The sequence below is a fragment of the Centrocercus urophasianus genome, unplaced genomic scaffold (genome assembly GCF_019232065.1).
Source record: "Centrocercus urophasianus isolate 14NV4802_14NV808 unplaced genomic scaffold, USGS_Curo_1.0 seq_30, whole genome shotgun sequence".
Lineage (NCBI taxonomy): Eukaryota > Metazoa > Chordata > Aves > Galliformes > Phasianidae > Centrocercus > Centrocercus urophasianus.
The window spans coordinates 4,265,836-4,286,143 of record NW_024884867.1 but is presented as its reverse complement, the minus strand read 5'-3'; the positions used below and the strand labels follow the sequence as shown (position 1 = coordinate 4,286,143).

The 20,308-nt window shown below is 42.5% G+C and overlaps 1 protein-coding gene and 1 long non-coding RNA gene across 5 annotated transcripts; one reads left to right on the top strand and one right to left on the bottom strand.

The window, feature by feature from the left end:
• The first annotated feature begins 224 nt into the window (after positions 1-224).
• LOC122165592 lies at positions 225-7,024 on the top strand. Its single transcript, XR_006170553.1, has 3 exons — positions 225-604; positions 739-904; positions 6,801-7,024. It is a non-coding gene; the product is annotated as an uncharacterized LOC122165592 (long non-coding RNA).
• KLHL22 (kelch like family member 22) lies at positions 5,084-20,118 on the bottom strand. 4 transcript variants are annotated; one of them, XM_042828758.1, is made up of 8 exons: positions 20,034-20,098; positions 19,264-19,503; positions 12,458-12,727; positions 11,639-11,804; positions 9,795-10,513; positions 8,473-8,665; positions 7,291-7,524; positions 5,084-6,270 (listed from the first exon to the last, which is right to left on the bottom strand). In XM_042828758.1, the coding sequence occupies exons 3-8, from the start codon at positions 12,682-12,684 to the stop codon at positions 5,893-5,895; spliced, it is 1,917 nt and encodes a 638-aa protein (XP_042684692.1). In that variant the 5' UTR covers positions 12,685-12,727; positions 19,264-19,503; positions 20,034-20,098; the 3' UTR covers positions 5,084-5,892. The 4 variants fall into 4 exon arrangements, with proteins under 4 accessions (XP_042684692.1, XP_042684693.1, XP_042684691.1 ...); XM_042828759.1 differs by having other exon boundaries at positions 12,458-12,710; XM_042828757.1 differs by lacking the exon at positions 19,264-19,503 and having other exon boundaries at positions 12,458-12,710; positions 20,034-20,118.
• Positions 20,119-20,308: the final 190 nt, after the last annotated feature.

The following is a 20,308-nucleotide window of genomic DNA, read 5'->3' as shown; positions in this document are numbered from 1 at the left end:
TCCCGCTACGGTGTCTCGGCGCCGGATGAGAGAGAAACGGGAGGGGCGAAGCGCCGGGCTCCCGCTTTCTTCTACGGGTTCCCACCCCTCTCGGAGCCGAGCACCAAAATGGCGGCGGCGCAGGGCGGTGAGAGCCCTCCGGAGACACCGCCCCGCGCATGCGCGCTGCGGCCCGCGGCGGCGTGAGGAGAGCGGGGAGGCGGCAGGGGAGCGGTCCAGAAAGGCCGCCTGCTGCCGGGCTGGAGGTGTGCGAGGGGAGCTGCTGATGCGCCTCCATCTTCGTAGGGCCGCTCTCGTGCATCCCTGGCCTCTCGCCCCTCGCGGCTCGCTGAGCTCCCTGCCCGCGGGCACTTGGCGCCCACGTTGCCTCCTCTGAGGATTTTTGGTGATGCTTTCCTGCGCGTTTTGAGTTTCACCTCTTTTTCACGTTGTTCCCGCATGAGGAGGTCGAAGCCCTTTGAGGTGATGGCTGAGGAGGAAAGAAGGGCTGAGCGGGGCCTGGCAGCGCTGGGTGCTGCGGTGAGCCGGAGCAGCAGCACGAGTCCCGGCAGCAGGGCTGATTTCAGGCAGCTCTCGGTGGTATCGCCGTGCTCGGCTGCCCCAGGTAAGGACACGACAAAGTGAACAGCACCGATTCCCCAGACGTGCTAGAGATACCTTCACAAACACTTTGCTGATTTTTTAGGTCAGCTCTGTGATTTCATTTGATTTTGTTTCTCTTCTTGTTTTGCTTTTGAGGCTGTCAGTGTGAAGCAGAGCCGAGTGAAGTAAGTGAGGTTTCAAATGGAGAAGCAGATTGGAGGTGACTCTCGCAACCTGCCCAGCCCGGTTGCTGTGCAGGCTCAACTCCAGCTTTGCCATCTTCCCTTCATGCTGTTTATTCCAAAAGCTCGCTCATAGCACGGTTGGTTTTTTGCTTTATTTCCTATGTTGATAGACAGTGCCAACTGAGGTGTTTGTATCGGTGTGGGCTCTCTCTCTCCAAGCATTGAGTTCAGATAACAAAAATGGAAGCCTCACCTCGCTCAGATTCTTATGTTTTAGCAAAAACTATTCAGGAAAATCTTGTGGCATCACTAATACAGAAGGATCTTAAACTTGGTCCTGAATACATGTGTGGGTATCGCTTCACCAGCTGCCAAGTACAGCCATCTCCTGGGTGGAAAACAACAGCTGTTTAATCAGGCAGAGCAACACAAGTAAAACAATAGGGCCAGAGATGAATAGTTCCATCTGAAAATTCACACCCATGCAAACTTCTTTTAGGGAAACTTACCTAATAGGCATATCATTGATCAATTCCTTCTAGTTGAAGTACTTTTATCTGCCAATGAGAGTCATTTTTAAGCACCGGTAAACAGGTTACAATAGATTATGAAGGTTGTTATATTTCTGTTTGTTATTTGAATAGGTTTGAGTCATTTTCTGTGCAGCTGTGGCCAAACTACAAGACAGTACTTGAAATAACAAGCCAGATAATGTTTAAAAATAATTACAAGAGCCACAAGCTAGCAGCAGAATCAGTAATACGTAGTATATGAAAAGGAAATAAAAATTCGTGCTGCATTTTATTGAATTATAATTATTGTTATAGCATGATAAAAATCAAATGTAAGTCAAATATGTAATTATCCTGCCTCCATTTCATGTAAATAGCACAACTATCTCTAAAGAGTGGAAACATGTCAGGAATAAATAGCACTTGATTATAAACCAGTTTCAGTGCAGTGCTACAGAGGGCTCGAGTGGTGACTGAGGAACCAGCACAACCAGCCACCTTCCCTTCCCGAAAAGACACTAAGCACAGAAGGGTTTTCAGTTTGAAAGGAACTGCCACAATTATCTGTTCTGACTTGAGCTTGTGGAGGCTGTGTGCATCCTTCAGGTCATTCCCCTTTCAGTTTCAATAACTGTGGTTGAATTAAGTGAAATCAGCTAGGTAAAACGCCCCATCTTCTACTTACACTAAGAGAAAAAGATGATATATTCAAGCTTGTTACCATTATCAAATAAGACTAGGCAGCAGCTTCCTAGTCTGTCTCATGAAGAGTGGAGAGATGTATGGATTTTTAGGGCTGTTTTACAGTGCCACTTTACCTTTTTATTGTATATGAATGAGTTTGTGCTCTTTGTGTTATGCATTGGCAGCTTCTGTCCTCGGAATATTCTGCCAAATATTTGCTGCAGTGCAACTGATGAAATAGGGATCTCTTGAAGAGCATCAGCTGCTAATAAAATAGAAACTCAGCTGGCAGAATATTGCCTCGTGTAAGTGCTGTCCCTCTTACCCCGTGCCCAGCTGCTTCTTCCTCTTTTTGCCAAAAGCCCCCCTCCGTGGCTCATTCCTGTGTAAGCGGGAGTAACCTTGTATCAAAGGTTTAGAATGAGAATCCTTCTTTCTTTTAAATGAAGAACTGGGTATGCTTCCAAGACAAAATTAACAATCCTAATTGAAATGAGGAGGAAGTGGGAAAGGATGTGTTGGATTTAGAGGTAGGCAGCTGGAAAACAAATACAGTAGTGAAAGCACTTAGAAACAAAACCTGAGGCAATTATAATCACTTGTGCAAATAAGGAAGCCTAAAATACTTCAGGATACAAGTCCACTAATTACAAATCTAGTAAATATTCCTCTATAGCTTTACCTCTGGCTGGCAGGAAAGAGGAAAATAGATTATTAAGAAACAAAGTTGTTATTCTTCTGGGCTTCCTAGTGCATCGGCTGTTAAAGCTTTAGAATTGTGGTCACACTGTTCTGAAGAGCTGTTTGGCTCATATCTTACAGACCAGAAGTAATGTCAACTTTTCTTAGTTCATCATTCAACTGTCTGCAGTGCCTTGTGCTACAATGTGATGCTTCTTACTGCAAGGTACGAGGCTGACATATCTAGGAGACTAGAGGATTTTTTAATCAAAAAGAGAAAAAATATCAAAAATCAGAATCAGCCTAAAACCCCCATGAGAGCATGTTTTCCTTGAGTGAACACAAAGTTTAGGTGTGCTAAAGAAGTTCCTGAAGCTTCAGCCTTAATAGATTGATGATAATTCACACCTCAGCATATCAATCTGTAATCCCTCCTGCAGTTTCTTTGTGTGGGTAACTGCACTGAGCAAGAACAACAAAGCTCTTCATATGTTTTAGACATAATTTTAGAGCAAAGTGATTTGATTATTGTTAGCCTGGGTGTTGGCTTGAAAAGGAGAATGCTGGACCAGACCATGCAGCTGCTAAATGATTAGGATGGTTTGACCTAAAGGAAACGTGCTTGTTTTTTCACTAAAACAAAATGCATGCAGTTACAATAGTGCATATGGTACCTTTTAACTGTCATATTGTGCTCAGATGAAATGTTGGGAGTGAAAGCAAATGAAGATTTGTTTTTACCAAATCAAAATGCAGATCTGCTTATAGAATTGGTTCATGTAATGTGGATGTATAATGCTGGCAGCTTAAAAAATGGAAAAAAAAAAATAAAAAATACAACATTCCTAAGGTATATAATGTGTTTTAAGGACAGGTTGTTTCGTCATAACTGCCTTCTAAGCTGTGTACTGATTTGCTTTGCACAGCATCCAACTGTTATTTAATAAATAACAGTCACTAAATTGCATATGCTGATGAAGTAGAAAAATGGATCTCCTGACTATCTAGAGATCAGTATCCAAACTCTGGAGGAGTGATAGGAAAAGGCTGGGAAAAATAGAAGTGTGAGTTTCCTCATGACATTTCTTTAGCTTAATAATTACATCTTGCATTCCCCTACATAATTTAAGCCCAGTTTAATTAAAATAGTAAGTAATGCCCTCTAGTGGAATACATAGGAAAAGGAAAATAAGCCAGACAAAGAATGATCCCATTTTTAATTGTCATGGAAGAGGCTAACAACCATTTTCCCTTGAAATACACTGCTTATCACTGGTCTGTTAAGACATGCTAGTTAAAATGTGAAACACGCTGCAAGCAGTGCAGTCAGATGTGTGCTAATTGCCAGGGTTAGTTGGAACACCTGGATCTACAGTGTGGCTTGGATCACTAGGAGTGTGGAATCACTTGGTCAGTGTGCAGGCACAACAGATTGCCACTGCAATGCCTGCAGTCTGGAAGGAGTGTTTTTGTGCTGTCAACCTCAGATTTGTCATTACATGTGAGAGCTGCACTGAATTCTTACAAGTTCAAAATAGCTCTGTGGGCTAAAGATGAATACACCCCAGGCTCCTGTATTGCAGCATAACAGACTTTATTATCAAAATGGATTTTCTGAGGAAGCTCACGTATAGGGTTTCCTGCTTTGTCAGGTCTTCTGCTTTATTTGCCAATTGGCAAAGGGTCCAACATTGAGGTAAAAACTGACAGTGCTGAAGAAAAACAATCTGACTCCCCAGCTGGGAAAAAAGAAAAGCCATTCAAATCCTTCTAAACCTTTTCCAGAAGCCCACTGTACTCATGTGGAGTCAGTGAAATCCATTTCGAAATCAAGAGATGGGAGAACGTTTCTCTGAAGTAGCAGGCCAACGATTATTTGTCATGTGATGATTACTGAGCATCGCTTTGGTTTCACCCTTCCTCCTGCAGCCCTGCTACTGCTAGAAGTTTTAAAGGCTTTTGGCTCATGATTTTCATGTGGCACCCATTAGTCCCTGCCCCTCCAGGAGGGAAGGAGCCTATGTCCACATATCACAATGGTTTGGACTTTAAATCAGCTTCTAAACTAATGTCAAGCAAAATCAAAATGGCATTCAGAAGTGAATCATTTAAGCTTCTTAAGCAAAGGCTTTTCTATGTTTTATCTTTTTGAGCTGTGGTGATTCTGTTATTTTCCTGTCATTAGTTCAGCTACCATAGGGTCTTGGATGAGTGGCTTCTTCACTACTGCTTGTTATCTGCTTATTACTTCCCTCATCTGAGGCAAACCCATTTCTTCTCTCTTTATCCTTTTGTAAAGTGTATATTACAAGAGCGAATAAAAAATCGGCCCATTCCCAAGCTGGTGTATCTTCACTGATAATAATGTAGTAACATGGATCTAATTGAGCTCTCCGTATTTTAGATTCCACATCATGGTTAATAAAACTGTCACAGTAGTTAAAAAGAAAAAAACGTTCTGACAAAGATTTATTAATTAATTTATGATTGTGAACAAATGTGTCTGACAGTTGAATGATGAGATTGCCATATTCTGTACAAAGAGCTGTTTCTAGAAATCTTTCTGCTGTGTTGTCAGCACCTGTAGTACAGAAATTCGGGAATGGATGTCAGTTCACAGACTCTAACCCAGCTATGAGCATGGCTGCATGCCCAGATGAGATGAAGATTCAGATTTCTTCTACTGTTCCTGCTTCTGTATGTTCAGTCTGGCTAGAAACGATCAGGCTGACGCCTGGCACAGGAGGGAGGTGCTAGTTCTTACCTTCCCATGTTAGGCTTGCTAGAAGGTTTTATTACCAGAAAAAATAAAATCTCCCTAAACTCAAAGAGCTATTTCACATTAAAAGCTGGAAGGAAAGAAGCCAGTCAAGCTGAGCTTTCTGTGCCTTTTTTTTTTTTTTTTCTTTTTCTGTCCACGCTGGAAGTTGAGAGAAGTCTCCTCCAAAGGAAATTAACCTCTCTACTTTATCTGGGGGGAAATGGCAGTTCTGTGGTTACTTTAAAAATTCTGCTTTCTGGCAGGTGAGCAGATACTGACTGGTAGTGGCATTTTGTGCAAAACACTTGCAGATGAGCAGATAATAACAGCGAATGTCATTTTGTGCAGAACACTCATTTTTCAAACTTTTAAATACATATTTATGGATATAAGAAAGACATATAAAATCTTTATGTTTTTTTCTTTTTTTTTTTTCTTTCAAGACTTAATTTCCTCAACTACTGGCAAAAAATAAATACTAAATTTTTTAATCTTCACTTGAATTGTCAAATTCTTCCCAGTCTGATACGCTCATAACTTCTGATGGAAGGTCAAGGTGATACTTCATGCGGTCTGCATGCCATTCTGAGAACCATTTCTCTGTTTCCATTAAAATAGCCCTGGGCAAGGTGAGGACACAGGCAGCCATCCCAGAAATATCATCCTCCAACTGGGGTCCGTCCTCCCAACAGTCTCTCTCTGCATCATAAATGTGGACATAGTCCATGCGGATTCCTCTGTTGTGGGATCTGCCTCCCAGGACGTAGATCCTGTTGTCTAAGACAGCGATACCTGGCTCTCCATGTCCTGCAGGAAGTGGACATACATTTGTCCACTGATCAGTGCTTGGCCTGTAGCAGGCAACCTGTATAAGGTAAAAAATAGATTAGCCAAAATTGAACTTGGATCTTAGTGACAGAGCCTGGCTGGATGGCAAACTACTCATGCAGCCACACCATACCACCAGTCCTTCAATGGGCACTGATAACACAGAGCACGCTTCTCATGCAGTAGAAGTACAATGCTCAGTAGAACTGTGCATATTTGCCATATAACTCAGTCACAATGTCTGACCCAGCTGTTGTGCTAGCAGCTGTATGTCATTCAAAAAAACAGATACAGAAGTGTGAGATGGGGACATGTTAATATGAGCTCAGACACAGCACACCTGTTTGCAATAGGAACAATGTGCTGCATCACACAAACATGACAAACCTGCTAACCATCTCTGCACCGTGTGCTGGAAAGTTTTAGATTGCAGTGGGTAGCTACTCTACTAACTCCACTTATTTGTAAGCATCTTTTTGTAACTCAAACTTCAGCTTGAATTTTGCTATCTTCATTGGCTTCAACAAAGCAATTACTTTTTTTTTTTGTCTTTTTTCACGTCTTTAGCAGTTATAGAAGTCAGAGTAAGACACAAGAAAATTCTCCATTCATCACTGCCCATCAGGTACTGTATATTTTATTGCATTATACAATTGCCATCCAATCCATTCATTGTGCTTTCCAACGTATCCTTAACAAATCCTGTCCTGCAATTGTACACTGCTAATTCCAAGGTTCTTAACTTAGGAAAAAATGCATATGAGAAGGCAATTAAAGGAAACTCAGCTGATGTGCTAGTTAGGGGCTTTATTCATGGGAGTGAATGTCATTCAGCAAAGATATTTTAAAATTTACATGAATCTCAAATGCTAGAGCTTTAATGCTTAGACAGTGCATTCAAGACAGCAGCAAATAAATCATGGCAAGTTCTGCAATTAAGTGGAAGAGAGCTGATGCTAGAGAGTTTTACTTGCGTACTTAGGAGGAGAAAGACATCAGTGTGAAAGCATCTATAAGAAACAGACTCTTCCAGGACATAGGTATGATAAGCTCTCACCTGGTGAACATCCCTTCTGTATCCAGAATCATTGTTGCTTCCTCCAATCACATAGAGCTTTCCCAGCAGTGCAGCCATCCCATGCCAAGCACGTCTCTCTGGACCATCTGCTAAAACTTCCCAGCGGTCAGTCTTTGGATCGTAACATTGCAGCTCCTTCAGATAATCTTCTCCTCTCCTCCCACAGGTAATATACATCTTCCCATCCAGTGCTGCTCCAGCGTGTGCATATACCTGCATCACCACGTGGGAAAGCAAGAGTTGGAGGTCTGTGTTTATGTATTTCTCCCAGCTTCAAAGTATGGAATAGACATTAAAGAAGTGACATTCTTCATGAGTTATACAGATATTAACATTTGAAAGGATTTTCTATTTTTTTTACAGACAACTCCTTTCAAGGTGATTATGTTGAAAGTGTGAATTTCTAAATTAATTACCCCAGAATTTCCAAAACTTCCAGAACTGCACTGGGTTGTCATTTCTTACTATTTCTTTATTAGAAACTCATCCATATAGTTACTTTTCTCCCTTGCCTACTTGGAAGTCCATGAGCTAAATAGTATACAGAAACTGATGTACCCTCACTCAGAGGGTGGTGAGGCACTGGAACAGCATACTCAGAGAAGTTGTGAATGCTCCATCCCTGGAGGCTGGATAGGGTCTGGGCAACCTGATCTAGTATCTGATCTAGTGCCTGATTTAGTGGTTGGCAAGCCTGCCCATGGCAGGGGGTGTTGGAACTAGATGATCTTTAAGATCCCTTGAACCTGAGCCATTTTGTGATCCTATAGTATCTTCCTAGTATTTGATGATTTCTTCTAATTGGGAATAAAGCATGCTTATCAGGACTGTAGATAAGAAGCTTATACTACTCATGGTTTACCTACCCCAGGAGGAATGGGGACTTCCCTGACTTACATGTTCAATTTGAAATGGTTTTAAGGATTAATACAACAGAGGTGCAGGGGAAAACAGGGAGAAAACAAGAAAAATAAGCATTAAACCTCAAAATTAAAGTTCAACATTATTATTATTCTTTACTGGTATGTTTATCTCAAATGCAGAAGTAGCTTCCCATGTGAGTATCAGCAAAATGAAAGCTATGCATGAGAAAAGCACCTAAAAAGATGAAATTAGGAACTGGGGAACTGTATCAGTGCGTGTGGCTAACGCACTCCTTACCTCCTTCTTCAGAGGTGTCACATATTCCCAAGTGTTGCTTTTAGGATCATACCTCTCCACTTCTCTCAGGTCTTCATGGTAATCTCGGCCTGCGACGGCGTATATATAATTGTCCACAACACAAACACTGAGGTCAGCATGCTCTTGCTGTAGGGACTGGATCTGGAACCATTTGTTGTGTCGTGGGTCATACCTTATAAAAGAATGGGATCAAAGGAAGTGATTCATACACCCACAGAATCATTGCTGGAATACAAGACAGCACCACACATGGGGTTATTGTACTGTCTTTGGTTGAAATTAAATTCAGCTGTAAGTGGAGTGAAATACAGCCTTGTCAGCATCTTATTATTAGCAAAGTTCTTCTTGTCTATTTTTAGAAGATGTATTTCAGCTGATACAATCATGCTATAAAAGCCTAGGTTTTCTATTGTCTTATACGTGCCTTCAGATTATGCATCAAAATCTGTTAGCATAAAGCCATTCTACAAGGTAAAACATTCTAACAGTAGCACAGACTGAATCTGGATCTTCAAGACATCAAGAGAGTGCATAAGCATTTCGTGGCTTCTTTGACTCTTTTTTTCCAACATATGTGCTGCTTCAAGTAAGCCTCATGATTAATTTTCAGATATAGGGATCTATCCAATCTGGAAATTGTAGTTACAGTGACAGCTGATGGTGAAGGGAAGATGTGCGTGGCATGAAATCAGGGCAATTCCACTGTAATTAGTAAAGATAAGATGATTACATTATAAAATCAAAAGGGTTTATATCTGTTTTTGCAATGTAATGGGCATCAAGATCTAAAACTGTTCCTTTCTCCAGTGCATTTTTTTCTGGCACAGAACTGAAGACAGCCCTGGAATGCTGCTACTGTGCATGCATTTTCTCAGTAATTAACTAATAGCAGCATTTTACTAACAAATCCTTTCTGGTGGCTAAATCCCTTTGCACAGGGATGAGAACTGCACACAGAGGACTTTTGGAAAATCTCATTTCAAGAGCACTTAGACAGTCTAGGATTCTGGAAAATTCTAGTTCATTACCATTTCCACACCTTTAATACTTCACTCCCTCCAACAAAGAAGAGAAGGCTGTAATACTCCTGAATAAGCAGCTGTTTCTACGCAGTCAGGAGTGGCATTGCTGGAAGCTTTCTGTTGCTATGATGCTAATTTCCTTATTTCTCATTATTTCTTTCAGTGAGAGGTTCCTATCTTTTTTGCCAGCAAGCATATAGACTGCACTAAAGGCTTACTGACTCAGAGATGGGCAATGGGGTGGAAATGAGAATAGTAGCAGGATTATCCTTATCTTACCTCCAACACCTCGACTCTGCTCGAAAACCACTTACATTGTTGTCTCCGCCAATTAAATATACAAAATTATTGAGAACAGCAATCCCCTGGTTGGACATTCTGGGGGCTAGTGCAGCTGTAAAGTGCCTCCACTCTCCCAACAGGGGGTTCAGATACTTGGCTTGATCACTGAGAACAATGGATGGAGTAGAATGCATCCCTCCAAATCCCACTACACACTGGAACTCTGATCTCAGCTGTGTCTGGGAGCTCTGGAGCATTGGCTGAAGACATTCATTCTTGTGGTACATTAATGCGTCTGCGACTGTATCTTTTAAAGGACATGGACTTAATTTGTCATGAAGCCTTTGCAGGATCTGGGGTTCCATCAGAGGAAATCGAACTGTCTCAAGTAGCTTAAGGGGCTCCATCAGGGAGACCTGATCTGTCTCCAGTTGCTCTGGAGAATAATGATAAAAAAGTGCACCATCATAAACTTCAAATTCATAGTTAACCTCCAAACGGTTGCTACTGAGCAGGGAGTAGACCTTCTGCAGGGGTAGCTGGCGGTATGCTTGTGTCCTTGAGAAAGCTGCAAAGTTCTTCAAAATGTAGGAGTCCAGCTGATCGCTCAAATGTCTCAAGTCATAATGGTCAGCTAGTTTGTATACATCCAGGATGTTCTCTTCATCTACCCAGGACATTAGAAAATCACAACAGAACTTAATGACTTCTGGAATCTGCAAGAGAGAGAAATCTTTTATTTCATACACCATTTGCCTTACGTTCCAAGATACAGGTGACAGAAGCATAGAACTTCCAAGCTTTGGAAGCTTCCAAAAACTGTAAAAAAGTTGTTGACAAGAAAATTGCTCTTCTCACAATCTGATTGCCGTGTTCACCTTTTTCCAGAGAAAAATCACAACTCAACTTGGGTATGCAGATGAATATAACCCAGATCTTCTAGCCACACTATACTGCAAGCCTTTGAGTTTTGCTTCTCGTGTAGCAGCAATGCATCTTCTGGGGCACATGGGATACTGAACAGCCAGGCTGCCTCATTTGTTAACATGAGAGATGAAGGCTGCCTGGGAGGCAGTCATGGAAACAAAAGGCAGGAAGGACATGGCGACAGCTGCTCCCTCAGTTGCTCTCTCAGTGCACTACAGACACGCTATATCGCAGATTGTAACTATAACAAAAATATCTGCATCACTCAAGTACATAAAAAGCCATTTGAGAACATTAGCATTTAGTATTGTCTTCTGAGTACTATCTGAAGTTGCATCTGGCATGAGGACACCTGGCAAAGTAACAACTGATCAAGAGTCCCTCCACTAACCGGTGCTAAGTGTGTAGCCACCCAAAGCACCCAGAAAGTTTAAGGCTAGTAGCAATTAGCTGCAGGGAAAATTAGAGAAAAAGAACTGCCTTGAAAGCAAAAGGCACTTTGTGCAGAAACCATGGTGGCAGTGATGAGATCAGGTAAGGTTATGTGCCTGTGGACTCAATCTGGGGTAGATCTTGGCAGGTTTAAGCAGCACAATGGTTTCTGAGGAGCACACCTTGTCCTTTATCAGAGGTGAGCAGTATTCTATTCTAGGGAAGCTTTTATATGCTGATCAGTGAAAGTGAGTGCTTCATAAAATAATCTTTTAGACAAAATGATGATGAAACCATAGCACAGATCAGACATGCAAGCACTGGTTCATTGTTCCAGCCCTTCCAATGGTTACTGTATCCCAAAGAAATTCTTTTCAATGGAATCATGCTCTGTTTCACTCCCTAGCCCTCCAGCCATGTTTTCTGTTTCTTTCATTCTTTTGTTTCTTGTTTCTTTTTCATCATACCTCCCAGCACCTCACCTGGAGCTGACAGGCTGCAGCTAAGGTTTCCTGTACACTGCTGACACTGAGTTCCAGCTCAGAAGTATAAATGAAATTCAAGATTTTACACATTGCATTGTAGGAGATTCCATGAATATGAACTTCTTCTTGTTCCATCTCTCTCAGTCCTCCTGCAAACATTCCTCTGTAAAAAAAAACTGTATTCAGTTTGCTTATCTTATGCTATCCTGAGAACATAACAAAATATTCAAAAAGATAAATCCTAGTCAGATACTTCTTTGGGATTACCTCTTTTCTAAGCCGATGATACAAAAAGCACAGACTTTCAGGACCTAAGAAAGGAATACCTCTCATTCTGAAGGAAAACAGTGGGGAATACCTGAAAGGTGTTATTCACAGTGGAAGGATTTAAATACAGACTCAGTACATAGGGATAGGCAGTGGGTGAAGGCAGATACTCCAGGGATGGGGGAAGAGAAAAACAGGAACTTGAGTTTTTTAAGCTAGAGCAGTTCTTCCAGATTTGTCTGGACTGCCTTCGGATTTATTTGTTCACAAAAATAGAGTGAGTTATCTTCTCCCCTTTACATACCTACAAGGCTGTGAATGCAGTGGAGGTAAGCTCACAGTGCACTAACAGGAGCTTTATTTCTACAGACACATAACAGAAGGCTGAATAAAGCCATTCGTAGCATTCTGAAACCCATTCAGCTCTACCTTGTGGATCTAATTCTACATCAGGAGGCAGCGTGAGGAATGTGCTAACAGAAGATTTGGAAGTTGCAACGCTGCTTTACGCTCATACACATGCTTGTTACTGCTGTGCTGAAAGCATACCTGAAATAGTCACAAGATGCAGCTAGCAGTATCCGATGAGCCTCAATAGGTTTCTCTTCCACTACAAGAACTACATCAAAGAGGATGCTGCTGTCTCGGAGAGATACCAAGCCACTGAGCAAAGCCTGAGAGTGCTCCGCACTGCGGTATGTGTTGCTGGTGCGCTGCTGAAGGGAGGACTCGAGTTGAGCTTTGTGTGGCTGAGTCAGCTCCTGATCCTCCGCCATCCCAGGCAGAAATGTTCAGCCAAAAGCTGCAGCAGAATGAAATCTGTGAGACAACAGAATCAGCAAAGGTTTGTGTCTTTTGCTTACAAACGGTCCTCTGACTCATCTATCACAGTAAATAAATCAAACCAACTCTACAGTCAAAGGAGAACCATCAACAACAATTCTACCCAAGAGAAATTATCCCAAATGATATGGAAAATAGGCAGGGATATATCAGCATGTCAACCTGGCAAAACATGGCATTGCTAACGATTTTTTGACTCCTGGTTTTCCAGTCCAAAAGTATGCTGCATGTGGGGATGTACACATATTTTCACTTCCCAACCTATTGCCAAACCCCTTGTTTCCTTTGCATTTCTATGATGTCTGTAACAAACAGCAGATCTCTCACAATTTTTCCCAAATTCCACATTGCCTAATATCCTCAAATAACTTTGTTGTAAAAAACAAACCTGCACCTTCGGTCTTTTGCTTGATATTTTACCATAGAATCTCAAAGCTTTATTCTCTCCTGTTTTTCGCTTTATCTTCCTTAGCTGAGCACATTTCCAGTCTAAACAATACCATCTGAGACTACAGGCTTTGCAGCGAGCTTCTTTACTGTGCTGACTTCAAGCTAGCATGTACAACACCTTCTGACTTCACTGTGGGTCTCTGCAGAGGGGATATTTCCTTTGGTGTAGGCACTGTAGAGGGCTATCCCATACATCTTTGTACTGCTGCCACTGACGCTACAGGAAGATCCTTACAGCATATGGGGAAATGCCTGTAAAAAGCTAGCTGGAAGTTATTGTTTCATGCCCGTAGTTAAGCTCTCAAAATCTGCTAATTCCTTTGTTAGCATCCTGTAATTTACCCTTTCTATTGTCTTTGAAGAATGTGAGAAGTTGCAGCAGTTAGATCTGATGGGCTATGCCTGGTTGTCAGAGCAGACACTCAAAAAAACACATTAGCAAAAGGAAATGCCTTAGCTGACATGGCTGCTTAAGGCACAGTAATAACAGCCTCTCCTCCAGTGGCTCTGGGAAATAGCTTAGTGGTGTGAGGGACAGTCACAAGGAACCATCAGCAGTCAGAAAAGCAAAAGCAGAACAAATCCAAACAACCAGTGAAGAGATGAAACCACTGCTAATTGTACCAGCCATAGACAGGGAATGCCATGTTAGGAATCTCCCAAAGTACTGCAAGGTATTCTGTGTGTGGTCAGTGAGGAAGAAGCTGTCTGGATGGCACTAAGAAATATGGAAACAGTTATTGCACTGCCTAAGGAAGTCACCTCATGCTGTCCAAAACAAAAGGAAGCTAGGTGCCACTGCTTCCTGGGTGGGATGGAAAAAAATTGCAAATGTATTAATGGCTGTCTGCTCTTTGCCAGCAAAACCAGGGCAACGAGCTCAGAAGAAAGCCCTGATGGGACTGCCTTCTAGGAAGCACATTCAGGTCGATTATACAGGGAAGCTATCCATCATCAGCTGAAGAGATGAATAATGGATTCTTTTTCATGACAGGTAGATGTTTTTCCTAGAAATAAGATGACTGCCTTTGAAGCAGACAAAACATTACTGTATCATTTTATTTGCTCCTGGGAAATACGAGTGATAGATTGAGGCAAGGCAGATAATATTAAAAGAAAAGGCAAGTGAAGGAGTGAGCATTACTAGGTGTTGATCAGAAATTCACTAAGAGAATAAATACAGCAAAAACAAATTAGGCTAAGATACTGTCCAAATGAGGAACAAATTCAAACAAACCACATGACACAGAGCTGATGTGTTTTAATGTGATTAATGCTAAAAAAAAAATGTACCTTTTCAACAAATTAGGGAGTTGTATCAAAGTGAGCCTCTAAAGAGTGAAATAATTGCAACAAAAAGCAGACGTACATGTAATAAATGAGCTGTTTTCTGAATTGTTAGACTTTTGTTGGGTAGAGAAGACAACATGACCTTTGATGCAGACTAAGTGTGTGTCAGTTGTAGGTGGAACTGAGGCTAGAGAAGAAAAGAAGTGTGATGTGCTACAGTTAAACTGGATGTTGCTTCTGCACAACAAATTTTAGCAAAGGCATGTGTTGGAGAAGTAGCTTAATTATATATTAATATATATTAATATATATTACATTATTTCCATGGATTGTTGCCTACTTGCCATTGAACAGTGAGTGGGGGATGAGCAGAAGGAATCACTTAGCTGATATACTGAGTGCCCTCAGCTGTATAAGAGGCAGCTTATACAGCTGGGATTGGGTGGGTATGGCTGTAGAAAGTGGTTGCTTGGGTGAGGGTAGGGGAAAATTGGGTTGGTGTTGTGGTTTTCTGAACTAAGTGCAGTGCTCTTGGTTAATTGATAATGTTATGTATGTCTCTACTGTGTTAAATATAGACTACAAAGTTGCTACAGAGGGGTATCACGTTAGCACAACAGTGTCTTGCTTTGCAGGCTATGTGGTCTAACTGCAGTTTTTCTCTAGTGTGTCTTGTGCCTTTCTTACTGCCTACAATCTGATAGCCCAGCAGTGGAAGTGTGCTATTCCATGTGCAGTGTACCAGCTGGGTGCAGGGAATCACTGCTAATATATCTAGGAATTCTTGTACCTTGTCAGCATCTGTCAATCTTAAAAATGACAAGGGGCTTTACTGTAACTGTACATTATCTAACCCCATCTCAAATCTGCATTTTGCTCAGTCTTCCCTGTAGAGGGAGGAATAAAAGGGCTAAATGTAGTACAAAGGGTACAGCTGTGAATGAAAGTACAGAACAGACTTGTTCAATTTCCTGCATGCTGCAGAAAACCTTCTATTTACTATTTTTCCTTCCTGACCATGCATGAACTTTGTTGTCTTGTAAGCCATTTTCACAGGCTAGCATATCCACCCTTGTCAGTGAAGGAGCTGTAGGCAGGCCTTTCCTTGCCATTACAGTCCCTTGAACCATGCAGCTGAGTCTCTTCTGTTGTGGGTCTCTCTAGCATCAGCTTCTTGAGAGCAGAATGTTCTTGTGGCATTTCTGTTCTACTTTTCTTACTGAGAAACTCGGTCCATGACTGAGTAACGTTCCGAGAAATTTAGTATTTTGTCTTTTTTTCCTTTTTCCTTATTGATGTTGGGCAGCTGTTAACTGTGTGATTCAGGAGCTGAGAACTGCAGGACTGACCTTCAAGTGGAAGAGATGAATTCTTTAACAGCAGCAACAACAAAAAACGTCTTCTCACATGCTGTGGGATTCTGTCTCCAGAAACAAGGGAAGGCAAGTCCTGTTCTAACTCTTGTTCTAAGCGCCTTAAAACTGTAGATAAAATCAGCCTAGGGACTTTCTTAGCTGGCTGCATAAAGTCCTACAGATAGGTTGTTTTGTATTCATCTTTCAAAGTTAGTGGTTAGTGGACTGAGTAATATTGGGGTACTACAACTGAATATCTAGTGCATAAAGAGAAAAGAGGTATATGAGGTCAGTAATTGCATGTGCACTTGTACAGACAATGCTAATGTGGGAAGACACATTCTGCTTGGTCACTTCACATCAAGAAGATATAAGAATAAATACAGTCACCCCCCAAAAAAACTAAACTCAAAATCTTCAGAGCTATCTAGCACAACACAAATGCTCTTATTCAATAGGCTGAAATTTTCTCTATTTTGTGCCTGGATTCTATTTAGAAACCATGAGAAAGCATCTGTGTCTTGCAACCATAGAGACAGAGGAAGCATCTGAAGGAAATGAGTATTTCCTATACTATGTTCAAAGTTCATTTTATTATTGGTTATCTCCTGAAACAAGCTGTGGGTGCACTGGAAGCTAAATATTTTAGAGGCTTGCTGATAGCTCTGTGATCATCTTGTATTCAATCTTCATTATCACAGAATGTTTCTGCAGAACACTTGTATGGAAAAAAAAAATAATTATTCAACTAAAGTAACTGTTTATCAATGTATGAAAAGAACTGTGGCTTGGTGTTTTAACAAAATCCTCTTCCTGATCAATGACAATACTTGCCTTTACGCTAAAGGTATGCAGCCTATGAGGGAGGAACTTGGCAGTGGGACAGGAAGAGTTGACATTGTAGCTTGATCATTCAAATAGCAAAATGGTGAGACTGGGATGCTGGCTTGCTCTTGTGCTCACTGAAAAACTTCATCTGTTTAAGAACACAGGGTATAGGAGTGGGGTAGCTCAACTAGAATAGGGAAAGGGAAAATTAAAGGTATGCAAAAATAGGTGTGGTATGGGACTTTAACACCAAGATGTTTGTGTACTGCTCCACTGAAGACCAACCTGAGGAGTGGCAATTTATCAGCTTACAGTATATGCTTCCTGAGACTGAGAACAAAGTCCTGCTTCCCTACAAAATAATCTGTGTTGTACCTTCCAGCAGCTGGGTCTGGGCATGTCCTGGGTACATCCTGATGTCAGTATAGGTATATTCAGCCTTTACACTTTGCTGAGATATGCAGTGATCACATGCTTTAAACAGACTGTTGATGATTCAGTGTGTTGAAACCTATTATTGATATTGCGTGGTACAATAGAGCCCTGGATTCTGTGACTAGCATCCAAGTTGCACAGTGATGCCTACCAGTGTGTGCTGGGGGTGGTGGGCTGTTCTGAGAGCTTGGTTACAGGAGGGGGAGTAACCAAGTTAGTTCCTATGGAAACTCAAGACATTTTTGTATCAAATTGCTTCTGGCTGTCAGTTACATCTCTGTATATGAGGAGGTATCTTACGCAGATCATGATATTTTCTTCTGCATCAGCTGTGCCCAAAATAAACTAGAACTTGGTGGTGTCGGGTATCCTAATGCTGTTTAGCTTGCTGCCATATGGACAGGTGGTTCAAGCCTGGTGGGGGTCCAACACTTTCTTAGAACTGTGGGATAATTCAGGCTGGAGAGAACCTTGGGAGGTCTCTAGGCCAGTCTCCTGCTCAAAGCAGAGAGAACTTAAAAACGAGGTCGGGATGCTGGTAGCTGTGTCTAGTCAAGTGCAGAATATACATCCTTTGTGATATATGGAAAACTGAGTGCTTGACCAGCAGGCTTGTTTTCTTTTTTATCCTGTCTGAATTCTGTTCCTGCAGTTTATGGGATCTGCCCTTTCATCTTCATCTTGTACATCGAAGGGAATGTAACAGCCATGCCCTAAGGCTTCCCACACCTCCATGTCTCCCAAGGGAGTAGGAAGAATTAGGCTCTAAGCCAGCCTTCAGCTGACAGCCTGATATGAGACAGCAAGATACAAGACTAGAACAAAATGCTAGTTATGCTGACTCTCAGGGGTTGCAAATGTGAATAGGCAGAACCTGGCGGGGTACCAGAATTCAACAGGGCAGAGGGCATGCAAACAAATAAATCAACTAGTCAGGGAGCGTGTAGAGTGGGGAGGCAGCTGGGTGCCTGCCAAAATAGCTGAGAAAACAGATGTAATGCCACAAACAATGTAAACTGAAAAGCAAAACTATTGTTCAGCATAACTAGAGTGCAAATACTGGAATGATTTACCAACTATACCATGATTTGCAATGGGCACTTGCAAGTTTGCTATGTAAGAATGTGAATATACCATTTTGTGTAGACAGAGTTAAGTTAGCTGCATGGCTTTTGAAGAAAATTGAAAGAGAGGAGGTATGAAAGAAAAGCAAGCTTTGTGCAGCAGGCTTCTTTCAGAATTATCCCTTTGTGCAGTCACAACTGTGCGAAAAAAATATATATCTTCCTCAAGTACCTTTTAACTTAGGGAACCTTCTACAAGTAGGGGAGATAACCCAAACAATTCCTTTAGCCTAAGGTCCTCACAAAAAGAAACAATGGTACCTGGAACCACATGGCGTCTGATTTAGTTCTGAGCACTCAGCGATGGGAGTTACGTTTTTGCTAGGTCTACACACGCCATCTTCTCTAAGTCACCAATGCAGACATGCAAGCACATCCCTCCAAGCTGAATTTCTGAGTCATGTTCAGTTTCTAGCATTAGTAGTATATTTGAAGTGTGGGAGGGAACCTAAAGGTGTGATTTGGGAAACAGCTTCTGCAAATGATGCTGTCTCACAAATGTTGGTATTCATTCCTTTCAGAAACAAAAGTTTGGGGTTTTTTTCCCACCCATGCTGCCTTTTACAATGTTTTTGTCTCAGTGTGCCTTAGAAATACATCTTATTTAACATAGATATGGCAAAACTTCCATGAAATCTCGCCATATTTAGGCACACAAATATTTTAAAAGATTTTTTTTTTCCCCCCCAAAAGCAGGATAACCTAAAGAGCTGCCTAACTTGAATATTTTCTATGATTTTGCATTACTCACAAACTGATCATGTCTTTCTTATAGCCTGCCCAAATTCATGGAGCTGTGAAGTCTTCTGATGGGTATTTTTGGGAGGTGGCCTGTGGCCCTAATAACTACAGAATGGAAGTTGCAGTAAGGGAAACAAATTCAATACAGTGCTATCTCATACAATGAGATAACAATCTCAATACAATGCTTTCTCCAGAGACTTCAACATTTCCTTCTCTCTACTTTCTGGTTTGGACAGAGCTGCCTTTGTGTTTGGAGGAGGAACAGCTATGTTTAGACAGCACATACCTTCCCATCCTCAAACCTACGTTAAGGCTTCAGCTTTCTCCAGTCTGAGGATGGAGTGTGGTCCTCAATGTTTAGCTCTACATGTACAGAGATCTGTCAACCTTCCATAGAACCAGGCATAGTTACTATGCCAAAACACAGCTTATCAGTTAGCCGATGGTACGTGCTCTGGGACTCTCGAGCGAGCTGGCAAGGCTGCTTTGTTCAACTACTTTAGTCACATCATGCATTTTTAATTACCTAAAGTACACGGAAGAAAAAACGTTAAAGAAGTAATTAGTTCTGTGCCAAATACAATTAAGTGACCGGGTGGAGAGCAGAGGGCACTTTCAACACATTCCAGTTCTGCTTTCTGTTTTAAACAGGAATTCATTTGCACTGCTCACCATGTTTGCTTGTTTCTTTCCTGCAAGGACCTGCGTTGTTTGGCTGTTATTTCCCCCTGTCACTCACATATTTGAACGCCAGGAAAACAGAACGCGCAGTTTTCTCTGCAGGAGATGCTACCCAGAGCTCACATTTCGCTTTGATTCTCCCCCAGCCGTGTGACGGCGGAGTGAAGGACAGTTCAAGCACAGCTCTGCTTTTGCTTTCCCTTTCCCTGCCGACACCGCCTTCGGGCCCGACCCGCACCCCCGGCTCGCTCACCCCACGTACCCCGCGGGGCTGGGACGAGGCGGCCCCCCAGCCCGCGCCCGGCCCCCCCGCGCCCCTTCCTCCAGAGTCAGCTCGGCTCAGCCCGGCGCCGCCCCCTCCCCCTCACCACTTACCGAGAGCGGCGGCGGCGGCCTCCGCCTGCGGCTTCCGCCTTCATGCGCCCCGGAACCGCGGCGCCCCCGCCTGACGCGCCCGCTCGCCGGGGGAGGGGCGGATGGCGGCTGGAGCCGGGCGTGGCGGGCGGGACCCGGGACACCCGCCGGCACGGCGGCGTTCCCGGGCAGCGGCACTCGGGACCGCCGCCTGCGCAGTGCGGCTGTGCGCTGAGCGGGGCCGGCAGGGCCGTTCCCGCAGACGGGTTGCGTGGAAGGGGACTACAAATCCCGGC